The sequence below is a fragment of the Limulus polyphemus genome, unplaced genomic scaffold (genome assembly GCF_000517525.1).
Source record: "Limulus polyphemus unplaced genomic scaffold, Limulus_polyphemus-2.1.2 Scaffold5502, whole genome shotgun sequence".
Taxonomy (NCBI): domain Eukaryota; kingdom Metazoa; phylum Arthropoda; class Merostomata; order Xiphosura; family Limulidae; genus Limulus; species Limulus polyphemus.
Genome location: NW_013671112.1, coordinates 1,952 through 25,062, shown reverse-complemented (window position 1 = coordinate 25,062; position 23,111 = coordinate 1,952). Strand labels below are relative to the sequence as shown.

At 31.6% G+C, this 23,111-nt stretch overlaps 1 protein-coding gene across 1 annotated transcript in view; it reads right to left on the bottom strand.

Annotated features, from left to right (window-relative positions):
* Nucleotides 1-22,492, bottom strand: part of LOC106472664 (DNA excision repair protein ERCC-6-like) — a 49,059-nt gene extending 26,567 nt beyond the window's left edge. The window contains exons 1-10 of the mRNA XM_022401219.1: nt 22,436-22,492; nt 18,072-18,305; nt 15,919-16,097; nt 14,875-15,000; nt 14,254-14,419; nt 12,171-12,296; nt 3,121-3,213; nt 2,601-2,794; nt 2,136-2,241; nt 112-230 (exon numbers count right to left, since the gene is read on the bottom strand). Of these exons, the coding sequence (XP_022256927.1) occupies nt 112-230; nt 2,136-2,241; nt 2,601-2,794; nt 3,121-3,213; nt 12,171-12,296; nt 14,254-14,419; nt 14,875-15,000; nt 15,919-16,097; nt 18,072-18,251 (1,289 nt within the window). The 5' untranslated portion in view covers nt 18,252-18,305; nt 22,436-22,492. The remainder of the gene's footprint in view (nt 1-111; nt 231-2,135; nt 2,242-2,600; nt 2,795-3,120; nt 3,214-12,170; nt 12,297-14,253; nt 14,420-14,874; nt 15,001-15,918; nt 16,098-18,071; nt 18,306-22,435) is intronic.
* Nucleotides 22,493-23,111: the final 619 nt, after the last annotated feature.

The following is a 23,111-nucleotide window of genomic DNA, read 5'->3' as shown; positions in this document are numbered from 1 at the left end:
ATGAAAACTATAACAAGCACAAAATGGTTAAGAGGTCAGTCCCAGGGACCGAGCCCTTTGTGAAAGAGTTAAAGCACTAAAAATATAATCTTAATAGCAAACAGTTTTTACCTAATATCTCCATTCAAGCCAAGTTGTAAACAAGCTCTATGAGATAGAAGACGAGGGTGGTCACAAATCTTTTTCAAAACTGTCAACTCCACTAATGGAGATTTTTTAGTCATCAGTAGCTGAAAGTATATTTATAACTGCATAAAGGTTGTGCAATCCTTACATATTTATAAAGTAAAACATACAAGAAATGTATATACTTTACCAATTTGTAATGTATGAATACGTATAGAATTACTCAATTAGTAGGCATACAATTATTTTAATGCATACTTGACTCGAACACTGGTAACCAACAGAATCCAAAACTTTCTGTGAAATGACCCATACTGAAAAAGTTTTTCCAAAACACAATTTTCTGCATTTCTTAAATATCATATACTAACATTTTGATTCAGAATAAACTAGAATTCAAAATACACAAATGTATTTTTTAAATTATAGCTAGAACCACTCATAACACAAAGCATATAGTCTATGATGCTACCCTGTCAAGCTTTCACTAATGTTCAATAACACATCACAAGGAAGTGGATGACTAAGGAATTTATGTCCCACTTGGTTTCAAAATACACAAGTAGTTAAATGACTAACACAGAAAATCACTTTGTTTTAGTTGCAATGAAATTGAAGCTTCAGGGTAGATAAAAACATAAACAAAAAGTAATTCCCAGTTTTACTTGAAATATACCAAATAATCCAGCTTAAATATGGAGTAGAAAGAAAGGACAAATAGCAATGTCTATGTTAATTTCAAATAGAGAAAATTGCTATGTTATGCATCCCATTGACGTTTACTAAAATTACCATCATGTTGCTCTTTTAATTCTATTCATCAATAAAACAGATATCTTTTCTGCATTTTGCTTCGATTCAACACAACATTCATTCATACTGTTTGCTGTAGTATTGTGGGCAGAAATGTTTAGTCCCATTTTATAAAATTAACTATGTGACAATTACATTTGGATGCAGTACAGTCTATCTTCAAAATCACTCACTAACTAACCAGAAGGGTTTCATGGGAGGGAAAACATCACAGGCAGAACAATGCAATGTAGAATATGTTCAAATGTTAGTACAGTTAACAATTTAAAAAGTATACAAAATTAAAAATTCTTATTTTGCGCGTAAAAAAATACAAGTGGCTACTCTTAAGCTATTTTTCCCAGAAGAATCCATTTCTCTAAAAAGATATACATATAGCTTACATTCACCAAGTAAAGTTCATCCCATTCTGCTTGTAAAAATCACTCTAGCTAAAAGAAGCCAAAAGTAATTTCAATCATACTGAGATTTGAAAAGTCTCTTTGCAATAGTGTATCAAAAGAATCTTTTTCTCCTAACTTCCCTCCCCCTTTTCAACTCCTCTACAAGTCTCTTGCAGAGTCAGTCTTTCTACTTAATAAAACAACGTTACTTTTGACATCATTTCATAATTACTCACTTGAATATCAACTTCTCTACTTTCCAGAAACTGTAACATTAACAATTATGTATTCACAACAGCAGCCAAATGTGTCTGGATAAAGAAGAACTATCCTTAGGAACAATACCTTACCCCAAATCTATGCAATTTTTGTTCAAGTGGTTGAAAACTTAAAGGACTTAAAAACTCCAAGATTTAGCACAAACACTAAATACCGAGATAGAGCTTACTTCCTGTTTGATTTGATATAAGCAGAAAACTGAAGAGCTTATACAGAAACTGCAAATTAAAGGATAGCTTAAACTTTAGTGAAATGTTGCTTTTAGGTTAATATGAAGTTAATTGTGACATTCAGCTATTACTATTTTTTATCTTTTAAAATCTTAAATTCATAAATAATTTTTAAACTATAAAAATAAATATTCAAATGACAGACTATTATGTGCAATGATTACAACAGCCAAACTAAAAACATCAAGCACAAGTCTTCAAGAGCCATAAAATATTAACTTTATAAATTAATTTATCAATGGGTAATAATAACTATGTTCTTTAGCCTGGTTTATACATAATTACATCTGGAAGGTGTACTTACATTTTTCACTCTGTCCAGCTCCAGGAAATCTCGATACAGTTTTATCTGCAAATCACTCAAGAACACCCATGTGATAAAGTCATTCTTTCGTTGTAGTGGAGACAGCCTGTTAAAAAAAATAGTGTCATTACTATTAAAAAATATAAGTGTAAATTCCATATGTATAAATTTCACCCTTTACACACACATTTTTGTACCTTTCACAGATTTCTAGCTGCTAAACCTGCAATTAAGATTCATATAAATATTTCCAAGTCTTTAAGAAATTTCATACATTAAACTATTCCCTGCTTTTTACTTTCCAATTATAAATTGCTAGTTTTTACCATCAAACTTCAAAGAACTCAACAGATAGAGATTCTCAATTTTTACTCCCAACCATTAAAGGACCCAAAAACTCTAATTTCTTTAATTTTACTTTCACACTTCAATGGATCAGAAAAACCACAGAGTGAAAATTCTTACATTCCACTACTTTGCTTCAATGTACCAGAATTCAATAGGTTTGGGTCAATGTTTTCTGTGTCTTCCGATTGTTTTTCACTAAGAACTTCAGCCTTAGTTCTTCGAAGAAAATAAGGTGCTATTAGACAACGAAGGTTTTCAGCTATTTCACTTCCCAGTCTTCGCTCACCTGCAGTAGCATCCTTTTCACGAGCCTGTTTTCATGGTAATAAACCATTACAAGATGTTTAATAAAACTTAAGTATACCTTAGAATTCAAAGGAATATTCTTCAAGTACAAAGATTAGAATTAAATGCAGATGTAATCCAAAATACTTCAAACAACACAATTCACACTTGTAACCAAAACAAAATCTAACTTATTATCAGAAGCTAAAAAATACACATTTTCAAAAAGAAAACATATCTGAAGCACCATAAGTTAAAACTGACTCTCTACTAAAACAAAATAATAAAAAAATACAAATATAAATAGAATCAAATTAACTAATTACTAGAAATTAATTATAAGCTGACTTACCCGAGTTATTGGAGTTTCGTATTGCATCTTAAATGTTTGGTGGGAACCCAAAAGAGCCCCCTGGTGAACATAGTCAAACAAGAACCACAACTCCTGAAAATAAAACAAGTTTTTTTTTGTTATCCTTTCTTACCCACTATATTTTGTTCACATAATGCATAAAATCAGTTTATATAGTGTTTGATTTACAATTTAAAAAGATATTAGATTTATACAAGCACACATTCCAAATATCATTCTAAAAATATAGATTTACCAAATGTAATACAGATTTATAAAACTAGTTCAACTTAAATAATATATTTTTTATATTCATTTATGTACAGTTTTTTTAAACCCATAGCCACTCAGTTCTTGCAGAATCTTCATATAAGGCTACAGAAGGGATATTTGCAGATAACTATCCCTAATTTTGAACTGACAGACCAGATGGAAGGCAACTAGTCAACAACACCTATGATCAACTCTTGTCTGATTGAGTAATGAGACTTAATAGTCACTCTCATAACACCACCATTAGCCCCAAACTGAAGAGCATGATTCTGCAGCAACATTACAAACCCTCACATTCACAGTTGAAACACAATAAACCATTAGGCCACTTTTCTGTTTGGCTTATACCTACATTTCTTTGAAAACAGACTTTAGGGTACAGAAGAGCCACTACAACAGTTTCAGGAAGAGTGAATATATGTAGAGACCTATTTCTTTTCTAAGAAATTTTTAAGTTTACTGAATTGGCTTGATTAACCAGATATTTTTTTTGTTTTATTTTGTCCGTCTTCAAAGATATCTTACTGGCATCTGCCTGACTGAGGGTGCAATTTGAAGTAGATGGTGTCTGTATATCACAACATTGATTCACTGAGAACAAATACTGGACATAAGCTAGATGAACATATTTGAGCACTCTTTTTATCATGTGAACATTTTTTGGTTTGTTACTATAAGCTTCAAAGTTTCCCTTACAATCTGAAGAACTATAAACATTTTTCAGTCAGAGGTCTTTTTTTTAACCACATTCTTTATTTACATTAAATCCTTCTTCAATAAACATTAAATTGCAAGACAAAAATCAAGAAAGCTTTGGCAATAGCCAGGTTAACAGATATTTCCTCCACCTCAATGCTGTTCTAATAATGGTTGACATTTACTTCAGTTTTCTCTGCAAACTACTCTTTTGCATTATTATCCAGGGAATAGTTGTGGTATTTTCAGGTAAAAACGGCTAGTTTCTGAACAAGTATCAGATAGATGGATCTACAAAAAGTTACAGATTCATTCTGGGAATAAGGAGAGTGATTCTTATCAAATAACTTAATCAAGTCTTCTTATTGCGTAAAATAATTTGAACAAACAAAAAGAAAATGCAGTTTACATACTTGTGTACACAAAAAGTGTTACTTCTACTAGGTTGTGCTTAGTTTCAAAGTTCTCTCTCTCTAAGGATAGACTTCATTCAAACTAAACACAAGCTAAGAAGCCAGTCTTAACTCTAATCTCATATTAGAAATGAATTAAGAAAGCACACTGGAATTCAACAGGTAAACTTGCTTTCTTTGTCCAGTGAATAATGTCACCTCATTATCTTTGTTCTCTCTCAGTCAGTTGTTTAGACAATATTATATTTGCTCAGCAAAGAATATTACAGTGTTTATACTTTTAAATCAGATGCAACATTCTCTTGGACAGAATAGACATCACCGACTACAGTGAACAAAGATACTAGAACAAGGTAATCTTAATGACTTTCTGTACAACGTGTTACCATCATTCCAGCACAGAAACTATATAACTGAAAATTTTTTTATCACTAAAGCTGGTAGAAAACATATGCCTGCATATCACACATTGAGTCCAATCTGCTCCACAGCTTGTCACTAGAGGGGATGCATATCATATGAAATGCCAATGGATTTGCATATGGAGAAACATAACTCTCCAATGGAAATTTCTTTCATACTACAGAGACAAATTTCCTAAATAAGTAATATATCTGAATTCTTATTTATATATATATCTACTGAAAAAAAATCCCCCCCAGCAGCAGCAACTACTTTTGCCTTAAGAAATTTTCCAACAACAACTACTCTGAAAACAATGTGTATCATAAATCCTTTTGCTTTCAAAACTGATACAAATGAATACAAGAAAGTTGAGTTTTCATTAAAAGTCTAAACCTCTCAGGCATTGGGCAATTCTTCTGTATTAGGCATTTTTAAAATCTACATTTTTACACCTTTAGCCATATAGTCAAGGAGTACTGATCAAGTCACATATTGGAACCAAATATAGAAATTACACTGAACATGTAGAAACCAATGAGTGTGTAGGTTGGAGAAAACTGATTTACTTCTATATCTTTTCAACAATTAGATAACTTGAACAACTGAAACATACCTATAGCAATACTGAAAGTCTGGCTTACACACTTTTGTGAGCTGACTTGAGATTGTGTGTTCCAACTAACTATAGTATTAGAGCCGATTCAATTTTCTGTGAAATGATGTGTTAACATGTACAGCAATAGTTCTCAAACTTTTGAAGCTGATGTATTTCTTTTCAAATTTAGTACAAATTCAAAAACTTCTATGATTCTGATACTGAAAATGAATACAAAAATTGTATATCTTCAGATATAAAATATTTTTTTTACTGGAGTTGTTACTATTACTGCTATTGATAGCTATAATTCACAAAATTCAGATTCATAAAAACATAAAAAATTTTACTTAATTACCCAATGATAAAAGAAAACCTTTTCTTGAATTGAAAAACAAAGAACTTTTAAAAATAGCATTATTCAGTATTACTCCCACCAGCAGATTCTGGCTGTATATTTTACTTTAGTTACTTAATTTTTGAATGGTAATAAGGAAATTGCTTACCCTCTCCCTTTTCTTGCTTTGTTTGGTTTTATTTTCCCTTTTTATTTTACATATCCCCTTCGATGACCACCCTGTACATCCAAAGGGTATATGTGTACCAATTTGAGGAACACTGATGTAGACAACATAATAATCTAGCTTTATACTGTTACTAGTAATTGGTGAGGTGATACCATTAAGCAGTTTATCTGATTTATATGCATAATTAAAAAATTCTATATCATAATGAGTGAATACACATTCTTGAGTGCATTATTGGTGATGCACATAAAGTTGGTTTATTGTTCAGATAAAGTATAAAAATCTTTTGCTTTGATTTTTATCTTACAATAGCCTTTTCTTGTAGTGTGGATTCTAAGCATAGATGATATGTGAAGCTTTACTATGATCCATGGGAAAGTCCTCCAATATTTGAATCACAAAACATCACAAGTTGCATCAAGTGATGCAAACATTTAACTGAACAACTTTCAATGCCCACAAAGTTTTGGCATGTAACACCACATCTAAATAAAACTACTGTTATCTGGAATTTAAACTCACCACTGAGCCAGCACTGTTATTTAGATAATGCGATGCTGATATGATTCACATTGGGTGAAGATCTGATGAGTAAGTACTGTACAAGTAGCATTTTGAACACATTTTACACACACACACACACACACATAAAATATAGACCAAAAGAAACACATATTTAGTGATACTGCTTACAACTAATATAAAATCATATGAGTGTTACAATTTTGATTAAAATTATTTTTTCTTTAAGTCAAAGTTTATTTTATTTGAATGACTGAAAGGTTAATATTTCAAGTTATTAACATAAAAGCATAGATAACATACCAGGTTCCACACAGTTATCCATCTAACTAATAAGTAGTTAACCATTTCTCTCCCACATAATTAAACAAGGCAGGATTAAATTACTAATGACTACCAGGTGGAAGAACACAGTAGTCATACAGGACAGTTTAATAGAGCTGAGCAATTCAATCATTTACTTACGAGCAATGAGTTCATCAATCAGTCAAGGTAACTAATCAATTTATTGAAATTATGATTAAATCTACTGTCATGAAAATAATCAAATTATCAAAATCAGTGTTTCTGATTATTGCCATTTTTTATTATTCCAACTATCCACGCAATCAAAAGCTACATAATGAGCTGTGTTCTGCTCAATTTTAGCCTTAAATTCGTTTGCTTGTTTTTACTTCAAGTTTGCAATGTGTTGGTGATTTGAAGGTTTTAGGTACAATTTCTATTGTCACCAAACTTGCTCATCTTCTCTTTGTTATGTCAAAGCTACTAAGGCTTTCTTCATTTGTTACTAATTTTGAATTGCTGACTAGAAGGAAAGCAACAATCTGGAGACATCCACCACCAATTTTACTTTTTCTTGTAGTACAATGATTTAAAGAACACTGTATTAATTCAATTTAATTGATTAATGAGGCTGGCAATTAATTGATTAGCAAATACCACTAATCACCCAGCTCAACAGTTTAATCATTCTAATTTATTGCTGTTTATTCATAGGAAAGTTATAATTTTCCTATACTGAAAATGTATTTCTGATAGGTACTTCCCTCTCCTCACAAGATAAGCTATTCTTGTCCAGTGCTGCCCTCTATATGCAAACTTTACACATGCCACAAGCCTTCAGCTCCCCTCCTTGTCAATTGGAATTAAATGATTTCAATATGCCTCTCATGCAAAGCATCATGCGTCACTTCTCCACCAATAGAAGCATGACATACTCAAGTGATGCATGTGACTACCTCTATATGCCCATACCAAACTATGCAGAAGGCATAAGCACGGGAGAAAAGTGGGGAGGAAGTATGAGCAAAGGGAAGTACCTATTGGAAATATATTTTCAGTATAGGAAAATGATAACTTCTGATATGGTATTTCCCTCCACTCACAGGTCCCCTGGGGGGTACAGTGGTAAGTCTTCAGATTTACAACTCTAAAATTAGTGGTTCGATTCCTTGGTGGACACAGCAGATAGCCCGATGTGGCTTTGCTATAACAAAACACACATCCTCCACTCACAAGATTAGCTAGAATCCCACATTGATTAGGTGGAGGGACTGGTGTAAAGGAATGACAGAAGTACCTTCCTGAAAGTGTCCAAAGGATACCCTTGGAAATAAGAGAGTCGGATCCAAAGATCTGATGGGGGGAACAACACCACTTCTGACCAGGTATACTCTTTGCCCATCCATGAAGTGTGTAGTAGATAAGGGTGGAAAAAGAGAGAAGCACATCTAAATGGGAGAGAACAGAGGCAAGATAGTGATCCTAACCCTGAAATATATATGTAACTTAATCCCACAAAGTATGAAAGTGGATAAATCAATGGATGTGCCCTTAGGTGTAGAGTGGATAGGGTCTGATAGACCGTACTTGGTAAGTCAGCTACATCCAAAACTCATGCCGCTGGGAACTGACATTCATTCGGGAGTAGGATGAAGATCATATCACCTTCACCTCAAGTTTAAGAGAACCAGAGGGAATCTAGAACCACTGCAACTCCAGAACATGACATGTGTTAGCTTTGATATATCAATCCAGGAACCAGATATCCAGCATCGAAAGTATGTCTATTAAATATAAATCAACTCCCCCAACAGCAAAATCGACCAGAACCATCCAAAAAGCAATAACATCCTCGGAATAAGATACACGAAGGATAGCAAAAACAACAAAACTGGAACAATTTCCCTTATTTCCACTGTGACTCATAACACAGGAGGATAATAGAGGGAGAAATTTAGATAACCATAAACATGTGTGAGGACTTATATTGATTGGTTCTACACTACATCCAAAACCCAGCCAAGGGGTACTGACATCCATGCAGGGGTAGGATGAGGACTCCCAATTGAAGGGGTGAACTGCAATTTGACATTTCACTCCTTAGTGATTGTATAACTAATAGTGGAGGATATCACATCATCTAAACTCACAGAACACCACTGCCCTACTCTGCACTGAATGAAGGAACGTCATTACCTGAGACAGTGCAATGGGTGACTACGAAACCATATTTTGAAAAGCAGACCATACCGATTTATTCAATACAAGGCATGGCAAAGATAACCAGCTATCACCTTCTGATTTACTCATGCAGTCCAGTGGTGGTACAGTCTGAAATGGTCAAGTTTATACCTGAGAAAAAATCCAAAAAGACCATAGTAGGCTTAACTGAAGGCATGGCAAAATCAGGAGGTGAAAATAGGCGATCCAAGTCCTCGTCAACTTGAATAGGCTTAGCATATTCAGGAGGTGGGGCGAGGTCTGGAAATAGAGATTGACCTATGTAACGTTCAATCTCCCTGCAATTAAACATGGATAAATCTCCTGCTGAGTCGCCCGCACCCGAGGCCTGTGACAGAGTGAAGGTGAGTCAACCAAAATCAAAATGATTAATAATAAAGCAACTGTAATAAACTGGAATTAAATTAAAGTGAAGGAACTTAATAAACTTGGAAGTAATTAAATGAAAACCACTTCATGAGTATACTAAAGTTTAACTTGAAACAAACAAAGGAACACGTCCAAGCACAAGCACTGCCAAACAAGAAGTGATAGTTTGGTAGAGGTGTATAAAGGAAGTCACATGCATCATGTACATCAAGCTCCTATTGGTGGAAATGTGACGCATGATGATTTGCATGAGAGACATGTTGGAATCATTTGATTCCAATAAGGGGGGAGCAGAAGACGTGAGACATGAATGTTTGTTATACTGCTTAAATTTAATGAAAATTGCATGAAGCTCATACTTCTGCTCTGGAAGTACATATCACATCAAAAATCCAATATCAGTATTACATTTGGTTACAATAACAGCCTATAAGGGCAATGTGTAATGCCTCAATGCAGGTGTTATACTTTCAAGAAATAACTAGCAGTCATTATACATGAAAACTGTGGCTCAAAAGTAAGCAATAATTTAAATATTTGTACAACAAAAAATAATCACAGAATATCTTGTTTTTAACTTTTGGAGCATATACATTTGAGTACTGTGTATAAATTTTATTCTACAGAATTTAACTATGTAACCATTAAACTATAGATACTATAACTGAATGTACTACGAGTATCTTCCCAAAATCTTTAGTAAACATTACCAGTCTGTTATGCACATAAAATATTTTTAATAAAGTATTTTTACAAAACATTTGTCTGCAAATTTATAAAGCTTCTACTGAGCCAGTATGAGTGAAATGTGATTTTCATGCTAAGAATAAAAATTCATTCCTTTCATCTCAGTTTTCACATTTTATTTGCATAACCTCCAGAACCTCCTACATGATCCCCAAAATTTTCTTCATGAAACGTTTGCTTTATCTCTTATTTTCTCTACCCTAACACTAACTGTAGTGAAGTCATCTTGTAGCAAAAGTTGACAAACAAAACCAAAAAGGCCTTTTTTTTTTAAATGATTGCAGATTGTAACTGAAAATTAGAATTATCTTAAACAACTGCTTTTATTAAATTCTATTGTTTTATCGCTCCTTCAACCATATCAAACATGACAAGCAATATATCACCCAGCAGGAGTACACAGAGTTTAGGGTAAACAAAGTTTCGGGGTTATATCATACAACACCCAACAATGTATGTTCCTCAAGAAGTGGTCATGAAAAATGTTTTATTACATTTTCTTTAATTCTTCTGGTATATCTAGTCGGATTTTAATTTTTACTTTTGTTAAAAACGTAAAATAAATAGAAAATATACATAAAAAAGAAATTCAGCACTTAGCCCTGGGCCAGTTTTCATCAGGTGCATGCTTCCATAAGTCTTTATTAACTATGTTCATTTTTCCAAAAAATAATAAATGTATCTTCCAATTAAACTCGAATTGTGATTTGACTGGGATTAATAAGCATACATTATAGATATTTGATAAATGAGAAGTTGCTGCTAGACCTAATGTGAACAATGTCTTAAACTATTCAACTAAGCATAAAGAATTGAGTTATTTGACTAGTAAATTAGTAAGTAGACCCATGTATTTTTAAAACCTGAACAGACTAAATGAAATATATTTAAATAGACTAGGTTGTTTAATTAATTGTGAATATAATAATGAATCCATACTTAACAGCAATATGAAACAAAATACAGCAATTTCTTGCCCAAACTACGGCCAAAGTGTGCCTACAAGTTATGCGTGTCCATATAAAATATCCATCTTTATATATTACAAGAGTTCATGATTTTAATAATTCATCTCCACCAAAATGGCAAATTAAAGGCCACAAAATAATATTCTGACATCACCAAAATGCATTAAATTGCACATAATCTTCCAAATTATTTTTTTCAGGGACTCAGAAAAGTGTTTGTTTCTGTATTTGCCACTCCAGATTTTTGAGTTACCTCCCAAACCATTTTCACCTGACACCAGCACAGAGAAACAGTATATAGTTCTGACCACTGATTGATACTAATAGTTTCTGATATAGTTAAAAGAAAAAGAAAAGACATTTGCCATTCAACCAATGAAAAATGATCTGCTACCAGAAAATTAGTCAACAACAATACATTAATACATTTAGAAGAAAGACCTCCCATAATCCACAATATGAAAATATTTAAAACTAGAAATCACCTTATACGAAAAATAATTTAAGAAATAATTTTTTCAGCAACATACTTTTACAATAATTACTAATAATAATAATAGTAAACTATATGTTAAACACATTGGTACTTTACTCAAAAGTTACTATTACAAAAAGTACGTATAAAGTAAAACATCAACCTTATACCTTTTTTTAATACAAAGAATAGGTGAAAATTACTGTAAGAGAACAAAAATGTGATCAACCATTTGCCCAAACAACTTTCTCAGATCTTTTAACCAAAATGTTGACAACAGTCTCTTTCCCTTAGTGACTATAATTGTTATCCTGCTCTACTTGCTTTTCAAATTAAATCCTTCTAGTGTATTGACTTCAGTACTCCAAAAAAAAAAAAGGGATCACTTTTGATTGTTGAATGAGTTCAAATAAGATTTACAAGTTTGAATACCAAAATATGTCTCAGAAGAATGTTATTTCTTATAATACACAGTTCTGATCACAGAAAATGGCCACAACAGCTTACATGGTAAAAAAAAAAAAAGTTTCTCACCCTCAGGTTATTTTGAATGGGAGTGCCAGTAAGAACCAGCCTGTTCTTGGACGGGATGTCATGAGCTGCTTTGGTAGTTTTTGTAGGGTTCTTGATCTTGTGCCCTTCATCTAAAATCACGTAATCCTACCAAAAACATGGATTAGTACTTAAAAAATGTACAATTCAAATAATTACAAATAACTGTAAAACAAGAGTTTTTCCTTAATCAACTACCCATTTTCTTTAACATTAAAATCTTGCTTTTATCATCATACTGATTGTTAAACCACACCATTATCATATCCACACTTAGTAACAAGTCTTCAATTATACTGAAAGCTAAAGCAACAAGTTTTTATAATCATACCAGAAATGAAAACAGCAAAAGCTAAAAAATTCAGTTTAAAAAGTTTAACAATAACAATAGATAAATAATTGGCATACTTGATGTACCTTGGTTAATCGCACTCATCATATACACAATTATTTGGAAATGTTACTCTCATAGTATCCACTATAACAGCAAGTTTCAATGGATATCATATGTATAAGTATTTACAATGGGAAAAATTATTAAAAAAAAAACTTTTTGGAACAGTGAAAGAACCTGCTTCAGGGAACTAAACAAAATATGTCAATGAGTTTGTTTTTATATATAAAAAAGTTAAAATTTTTCTTTTCTTTTTTTAATATTAATTTTCATACTGTTGGCCAAGGGTTTTCAAAAATCTATGATCTTTAGGAGCCAGGATAGCAACCAAGTAAGTAGTACAGGAAAGGGTCATCTTTGCCTTGTTTGAAAACTTTTGACTCACTTTTCAATTTTGTGAAAGTTATACATTTTAGACATAAAAACACATGCACTGCTTTTTTTGTTCAACTTAATGCCTACGATATTTGAAAATGAACCAATCACACAATCTTTTCAGTGCATTTGCATTTTTTTTTCAGGTATTTGTACAAAGTTACACAAGGGTTATCTGTTCTAGTCATTCATTATTTTTAACTGATAAACTAGAAGAAAAGTACTCACTCTTGTTTGACTCAATAGTGGGGTTCGACCATGACCATTATAACATACCCATGGCAACAGAGTGCACAGCACTTTTTGTTTTGTGGTAATAGGTCCATACTTTTGTATGATAGCCATTGGGTCACACTCAGCCTCTTTTTTCCTTATGATGTAAAATCCATAGAAATATTCAGTGCCAACTATTTCAGTCGTGTCTCACCAACTAAATAAGCTTGCCATTATGACATGTTTATCAGCTAGCAATCAAACATCAAAAAGCCCGATTCTCTGCAAATTTATGTCTTATTTCATTATTTATAGGAAATTCAAATTCTCTAGTGATCTCTTTTGTGATGTTTAATTATACCACAAATATAAGTGTATGTAAAAAAAGCTAATTTTTTAAATAAAATAATTTACTAAAAATTACCAGACTCCAGTTCACTAAGTATGAAGGTAACATGGTGCTCTGGATTCAGTGGTCCTTGGCCTTGGCAATAAACTAATTGTTCTTTTACAAAACTGAGAATCCTTGACAAATTTTCTACTCAGATTTACATAGATTCCAAAAACAATCTTGACAATTCCTCTGACTCAAAAGCAGAAATTTGAAGGTACAATTATCCTGTCATTCGCAATTTTACCATTCGCAGTACAGCCGCAGTCCACTAAAGCTAGTGTGAGGCTTGCATTGTGCTACACTGCATATCCTACATTTATTTTATATTACTGTACTATATTTCTCTTGTTATTTTAGTGTGTTTATAGAATGTGGTTACTGTACATACTGTATTTTTGTGTGTTGGAAACCTATATGTATACTCTTTTACTAATGGTAATTATGGTTTTAGCATTCACAGAAATTTCCAAAACCTATCCCCTGCAAATGGCAAGGGATAACTGTAATTAACATCCTCACAAAAACTAAATTTTTATAAAATAGTAACAGTTTAAGTCAAGTCTTTAACCATACAGACAATTAGTCATGTCTTAATCATAATATGGATATATATTGTTAAAATCCTATCTATATCGGTTAATATACTAAAATAGCTACACTTACATGTGTATCTTAATTTTGTAACTTACCCATACAAATTCACGCCCTTCCAGTCGTGCCATGAGGTCCCAGCTGGTCACCAGCATTCCATAGCTGGTGAGGAGCACTCCTCCTCTTTTTTGAACTCTCAGCATGTTACGTTCACGCTCTTTTTTACTGGAACTATGAAATGCATACACTTGGATACCAGGAGCCCTGAAATATTCACACATCAAACATAGTCATAGACAAACCACAAATATGGTTTAATTTCTAATGAGCTTAAATTTAACTAGCTTGTTCTATAAATATATAAAGCACATTTTTCTTTCTTTCCTTTTGGCCAAGACAAGCTTGAAGAACTGTCACTACAAATATCAATTCATATCTGATCTTATTACGGTAGATGTATGGTAGGGAATCAAATTAAAATCCTGAGAAATAAATTAATAAACATGTTATTGTTAATAAACCAAAAGTTAATTTCTTGACCTTATAACTTGATGCAGGACAACTTTAACTTAAAGGTTAGGAAAATATTATGTAGATGTGGCAAAATATTACATAACATCTAGTGTTAAATTAGCCTAACAAGTTCTAAAAGGTTACTTTAAGCATGATGTAAAATTCACCTAGAGTACTTTTATGAAGTACAATTAAATCCTTCTTACCATTTATCAAATTCCTTTTCCCAGGTCTGAATCAATGATACGGGCATGACAATTAGAACAGATCGAATGTACTGAGCATCAAACATTCCAGATAAAAAGGCAATGATCTGGATTGTCTTTCCTAATCTGGAGAACAGAAACTCAGTATTCAATATTTGGAAGTTTCTTTCAAAGCTTTAACACTATAGATATACAATGGATAACACTGACAATTGTAAAAGATGCCCTTTCATTCACAGTATGAAGTTCTACTTGTAGTAACCAAGTCTAAAGGAACATATTTGTAGTGTTTAGTTTATATTCAAACTATATTAAACATTGATATGCAAGTGTTATGTATACTTCCAATCCTTCCCATAAGCAGGTGTTTAAAATTAAAATCTAAACATTGTTTATCTATGTCCCCTTTTTGTCAATAAAATCTACATGTTTGAATTTCATGCTGTTTTTATTTCAATTAAAAAACAACCACAAAACAAACTTCCTCTCATTAAATATTTTAAACTTTAAAGCCTTACCTCAGAATATTGTACTAGATAAAATATGTATCAACTTTACTGTAGCTTAAAAAAATCTGTAATTTCTCATTCCAATAAACCAAAGGTTCAGACTTGCTGTATCTGTATCATAGGTTGAAATCCCACACAAGCTCCATTTTTCACTTCTTAGGAAATTAAAATAACTCATGATTATTACCCACTCACTAAAATTACTTCCGTCTTCTTTTTAGATTTCCTTATGTTCTTTCAGAAAATTTCTCTCATAATTTTAAGCTCAACAAGTTTTGAATTGTCTATCCCTTCCAAATGTTGCTTCCAAAGATTCACACTGTTAATGTTTTACCCCAAATCATTTTCATAAGCCCTTAGCTTTCAATTCTTATTCTTTTTTTTTTTTTAACTCAAATAACCTCCTTTTGAATATTTAAATCATTTCTTCCCCAAGGCCCTACCACCCTTCTCTCAATTCTTATCCCTGATCATTAAGATCCACCCCCCAAATACCTTTTCCTGTCATATCAAAGAAAACCCTTTCAATGCTTACCCCATATCATCTCCAAGAACTCCTCCTTTTCTCTTCTTATATAGTTCCCATAACCAGAGGAGTCCTACACGTTGATAAGGGTATAACTTTTTGCAGAGTTCACCATACAGATAAAAACCTTTACCAACTTCAACCATTTCATCACTTTCATCCACTTCACCATATTCTTGAAGAAATTTCTGAAAGTAGTATAGTTATAGTAAAATTAATAAATAAACATAACACCACTTTCACGTTTGTGTGTGTGGGGGGAGGGGGGCTAAAAATCTGCAGCTTTGTACTTTATCAGAAATCAAAATATTACTATATAATTAGCTATAACTGTAACCAGTATTACCTAGGAGTGGGAACAGTTTCAGAAATTAATATTCATTATTATTCTAAAAAATTGATTGCTGATAACTTGTTCATTTAACTGTATTTATCAAACATTAATAGACATGGAATAGTAACAATGTGTTGAGTCATTAACCTCTTTATATGAACAGATGTTCTGTTTAATTATGACTAAGTCTAGCCAGATAGGAAGCAATGAAAAGGGAAAACAAAAATTTGGATGTCATATTATCTACCTCTCACTGACTAGAACTGAGTGATTAGTGGAATATACTAATCAATTAATCATTGGACTCATTTATTGATTGTACTTAACCAATTAATAAATTTTCACAAGACTTAGATAGTTGGAATAATTGAAAATAGTAATAACTGGAAACACTAATTGAGTAGGTAATTATTTTCATGAATCATGACACTGATTGATTAAGTTGATCAAAAACGAATTCATTAAAAATAATAATGAAAAACTATCAGGGTAATTACTTGGATTGATTGAAAACAGTAATGATCAGAAACACTAATTTTGATTAATCAATTATTTTATGTAACAGTAATCAATGTAACTGATGTTCATAGGTAATCAACTACATCAAATAATCAAGTTAATTCCCCAGCTCTAATTGATAGAGGTATAATTACCAAATTATTAAAGTTTGCTGATGACATTAAACCCTTGGATATTTCTAGCTGTATTATAGCTTTTTTAAGAAGTACAGAATGACTTGAATCAATTAAATCAGTAAGTTAGTCAAATATTTGGCAAATGACAATTAATTATAGTAAAAGCAAGATAATGCATTTCAGTTGTTATAATTTGGATCTCATGTTTAATACAAATAACAACCAATTCAAAAGCGTGACTGAAAAGGATCTTGACATCGTGGTGGATAAATCACTCAAACCATTGAAGCAGTAAAGCTAATAATGTTAAGTTATATTTGTAGACAAGTCAAATGAGGTAATTATCTATACAAATCAATAATTAATCCTCAATTGGAATAATGCATACAGTTTTGGTCTTTTTATCTTAGAAAGGATATTGAATCATTGGAAAGGGATCAGGGTAGAGCTACTAGGATAATTCTAGGAACAGAAGGGTTATTTTTTTAGGGATAAGTTAAGATCTTGTCAACTTATTTTTTCTTAAGAAAAAAGAATAAGAAGCAATTATATTGAAGTTTACGAGACTACTCGGGGATTGATAGGATACAAATTTAATTGGAAAAGACAGACTATGCTCCAGGTACAACAATTTTATTTTTCTAACAGGGTAATTGATTTATGGAAGGAGTTGCCATTGGTAGTAGTGGAGGGTGATACTTTACAGGGATGTAAGAGGGGAAATCAATGATTTCCTGAAAAGTGAAGGTTGGGTTTAAGTTTGTACTTTTACAATGAATGAGTATGCAAGGTCAGCTTTCAAGGACTGAATAGTCTCTTGCTGTTTGTAGGTTATGTTATGAACTAACTGATCACATGTGATTTTAGACAAATAAGTGACAATTTAGAGTATAATACATTAAAAAGTGTAATATAATGTTCTTTTATCTACAATAAGTGGTTGCATTTTTAATTAACTAAATATCAAAAACTGTTGTCTTTACTACAGAATTTAAGTTTAAGCCATAATGGTTGCTTTTCATACTTGTGCTAAAACCCTAACTGGTGAGTAATGACTAGTAATCTTTTAAGTTGTATTAGTCTATTACAGAGAAACGTATTTTTGCACTTCAAAAGTTTTCACATTTAGTAACTATTTTAAGAATCAAGAAATTTTGGATATGACTAAAATAACAGTTTAAAAAAATACTGACTTCCATTTTCTCGATTCGTTTTGCAAGCTTTTCAGAGAAGAAAATTTCTAAAGCCTGTTGTGTAACTTTGATAGCTTCTCGTATTTTCCCATTCTTTGCTAATTCTTTCCCTTCTTTTTGCAAGTGGTTAAAATTGGCTTTCCTATCAGGACTAAGGTCTTCACTGGTACTGGAAGACATCTTTCAATAAGCTTTAGATAGGCTTAAAATTCTAGTTTTGATGGTAATTCAAATCTAAGAAAGAAAATTTTAAACAATATCACCATAAATTAATACCATAATCAATAAATTCAAAATAGATTAATGTAATCATAATTAAAAAGCAAATGGTATTTCAGAAACATTTTTTTTCAATACTATATTGATATAGTAAGCAAGTATTGGTAAAAAAAATAATGACAAACATCATTTTACACCAATGTTTGAATTAAGGATTATTTTTTGAATAAATGAAATATATATATATATATATATATATTCATGAGTATTTATTTTTTGTTAAATAAAACATGTAATTACAATGAGACATACAAAGTAGTCTCTAAACCAACAACATCAAACAAGTGGCAATAAAGAATGACTACTGCAAGTGTTAACTTATTGGCAAACAATTTTCATGTGTGGGTAAAACAAGATTTAATTAAGCAGGGCATTATGTAGGGTTAAATATTTAATGTTAGGACTGTAAATCGAAACATAACCATTATTAATTAATAGAAAACATTTTTGCAACATATTAAGATTGATTTTCTTTGGTTAACAAAATTATAAAATAAAAAGATGGGTGTACAAGTAATCTGAAGTTTAACTGTCCTTAAGCATGCAGATTAATTAATATAATGATAGAACTTTTAATACATCCTAATATGGTTACAACCACTTTAAAAAAAACCACCATATAATTTTCTTATTTCAAATATTAACCACACAAGATTACAACATGCAAGGTAATCAAAATGGAATATATTAAGTATTATGTATCTGATCAAGATGGAATAAATGGTATATATAGGTTAACTACATTTTCTTTTGAATGAAAAGGAAAAAGTTCTTCAAACAATTGCATTAAAAATTATTACAGGTATGTTACTAAATTAAAATACTACTATTCTATGTATCCAAGTACTAGTAAGCTAATGTCAACATAAAGACTTGTGAAATAGAAGTAGCATTAGCTAAGATGATTCTTTGTTGGTCATAAAGCTGCATAATGAGCTATCTGCTACCTGATTTTTAGTGTTACAAGTCTTCAGACTTATAGCCAAGCCATTGAGGGTTCCAAGATGATTCAGCATTTTATCATTTTATAATAATTGTTGCTTCACATAATCTAGAAAATAGAACATGTGAAACAACTGAAATAATTATGAATCTCTCCCCCTCTCTATCACTCACATAGAAGATATTTTTTTAATTCAGATATATACACACATATTTTCCTATATTTACTTGCATTTAATAATTTCCAGTTGACTGGATGTCTCAAGGTTGTAAACATGTGCTAATCCTTTTTACGAAAAGGTTACATGCTGAAACCTTTGTTCTTCAGTCTCAAGCTAGCATGTGTGTTTCTGTGCAACTTCTTGGAAAGTAGTATGTTAAAAATGCAATACAGAAACCTGTACTGCTGACTTGGCTTAAAATTGTGTATAGAACATTGGTTAAAGTATATAACCTGTGGACTTGTGGGATATTGGATTTTCTTCAATTTGCTAGGGTATTTAAGTTGGGTATTTTTCAGAGTTCTATCTCCTCGTTCCATCTCTTGCTCCCAAATCTTGATTTCACTCATCGACTCCAACAGCTAAATAGCTTAGAGAAGCCCAGCCAGTTTAGGTAACACAATAGTGTTTGTCAAAGAGAAATGAGTAAAAGCTCGAGCATCATTTTACGACAGAGAACTTAAATAGCACTAAATGCCACCTGTTGCTCCAACTCTTCTTTTACAGTAATCAGGGAAAACTACTGCCAAATCTGTTATAGTTTTTCAGTCATATAAAAAAAAACCTCTAGACCAGCATATATTTACCTGGATAAAATAGTTGATTAACACTAAATAACATGTTCTTCAATTACTTAAATCTTTCCCTATAATAATAAAATAGAATCTTCTCCAAATCTATTTTTATGTTTCTGTAATATAAACAAAATCTGGACCAGCATATTTTTACCCAAACAGGGCACTTGAGTAGGACTAAATGCTGCATATAATATCATTCAATTATGCCAGTTCTCTAATATCATTCAATTATGCGGGTTATTGTTTGTGATTATCACAGTAGAGAATTGGCATAATTGAATGATATTAAAGAACTACCAAAACTACTTCAATGTTTACATAATAACAAAAACTCTCCAAACCAGCATATATTTGTCCATTTCATTACTACTGTTCTCCCCTACAATAACCAAAAAGAAATATTTCCCAATCTTTGTTTGTCTGTAATATCACATACATGCCAACCATAAAAAAAAAAGTACAATAGCTTTTCATTTATTAATAGTTTGTTCACTTAAACCAAGCTCTTGTATCTTGCAACATCAGATTATCTCCAGCCTCTTTTTCTCTTAGATATTTAACTCACTATTATATTTATTCTTCACTACTGTCAGAATATGTTTGAGTATTTAATAAATTCCTTTCAGTGATGATGTAAAAGGTTAATAATAGCATGTTATGAGCCAGATCCCACCCCTAAAATGTTATGTTCAAATGTCTATAATTATGTTCACTTCATTTGGTATATATTTACTTTATTAGTATACTTTTCTGAACTGTTCCAGATTTTACAGGAACTATAATAAATGTAGCTATAAGATTTTATGCTTTTCGTAGGGAAGAACTGGAGTAATCAAAAAGACATGTCATTCAGTAAATGAACTGCCTCATCCAGGCAAATGTATCCTGGCTCAGTTTTTTTTTTTTTAACTTACAGAGAACTATAATAGATTTAGAATTAAGAAATAATTTTCTCTAATTATTGTAAGAGAGAGGTGGAATAATTGAATGACATATGACATGTGGCATTTCTATGCCCCTTCCAGGCAATAATATGCTGGTCTGGTTTTTACTCATTTCTTTTGTCAAATAGAATCTTATGTTTATAACTGCACTAGCATTTGCTTGTTTCATCTACTGTCAGTGTTCAATTTATTGTTTCCTTAATAGCCCTAAGCCTGCATTTTGTAGGAATTTTTGGCTTTTCTGTTAAATATCAGTAGACCTGACTACCATAAGTCTACATTCAAAAATTTAACTTTAACTATATTAACATTTCATGAATAATTACATTTAGAATAACATTAAAAAAAATTAATATAGCATGTTAAAAAGCATTCACTAAAATTTGGTACTCTAAATTTCTAATCTCTATCATTATACTACTATTATAATACACTGTGGTTCCAAATTGTCTTTGTATTTTAGAATTTAATAATCAAATAACTAAAGAAATGTAATCATGCAGCTTTCAACATCTTGTAGTCCAACTTAAAGAGCTTTTATCTTCATGTTGTTGTTTTTCACTCCAGTAAGTAGAATTAACCCATAAAATAGCAATCGTGCAAGAAAAGGTTCAATGCATTACTTGGATTGCAGGGTAGGCCAACTTCATGGCCTCCAAGTTTACCAGACATCACTCTACTAGTACTAGACTTGTTTCTTTGGAGTATGTTAACTTAAGGGCATTGTGTATTGCACACCAATAGCAAACATCATAGAGCTAAAGTCCAAGCTAACAAATGCCATTGCTACTGTAAGTGTAACTGTGAACATGTTGAAACTTGCAGCAAACGTGGGCTGAAATCAAATATTGATTAGAGTCTAGAGATACTGAGAGCCACTAATACTGATATGTCGATAAAAACTGTTTGAATGGGCTGAAAGATGTTGAAAACTGAACAGTTCTATGTCTTTAGTTATTTGATTATTAAATTCTAAAATATGAAAGATAATTTTCGACCACCCTGTACTATATTCTATATCTAAAAAATAAAATGTAAAAAAAAAGTAAAACTACAGTTAAACATTTTTCTTCTATTTAGTTCCAAGTTCTAGGATTTCTATATTTATCCACGTTGTGCTCAAGGTACATAATCATATGGACTAGTGTGGATAAAAATATTCAGTATCGCAATTAACTAAAATTTTACAGCCTTTTCTAAATTTTAAATCGTTAAACTTAAAGGAATCCCGAAACTTACGAAAAACCTGTGCTATAGTATTAGTAAAATACAAGATATTTATATATGAATACACGTCTATATCAACTTAAAATTTATATTATTATTATTCAATGATAAAAGGCTACTCAGACAAAAGTAACTAATATCAATAATGCATTATTTCTCAAAATTTATACTACCTCCAACATTTAATACATACACGTACAACCAACCGGTAAAGTAAGTGTTAGTCCTCTACTTCTCAAATCTTTAGCGCCTTCACATTTAAAACTGCTAGCACAACACCGCCACATTATATTTGAGTTTTGTCTTGCATTATCAGTTTTATTGCTGAGAAAATATGAAATAGAATTATCCTAAACTTGTAGACTGAACCTAATAAACACCAAAAAATAACAGAAAATAAAAAATATATGCTAGTTTTAAGAGCTAAAAGTTTAAGAACTAAACGATAAATAACAATAAATAATAATTAAACAACTATTATTTACCCATACAAGTTATACATTACACAGGTCTGTGATGGTTTTATTGTCTTGAAATTTTTACATCTTCTACAGTAATTCCTGTACGCTGAATCCGAAAATGACATCCATTTTTCTCCATCACGTACAGTTTCCCAACAAAATTTCATATGTACTTTTACATAAAAGAATCATTTTCGTTGAAATCGAGCCACATTTTGTTATACTTAAAATGTTGACAACTACTGGCTATATATTTCTCTAGACCAATCACGACGTGAGAGCCTTATTGATCGCTCTAGAACCCACGAGACACACACCACTAGTATATTGTTTGTTTTTGAATTCCGCACAAAGCTACACGAGGGCTATCTGCGCTAGCCGTCCCTAA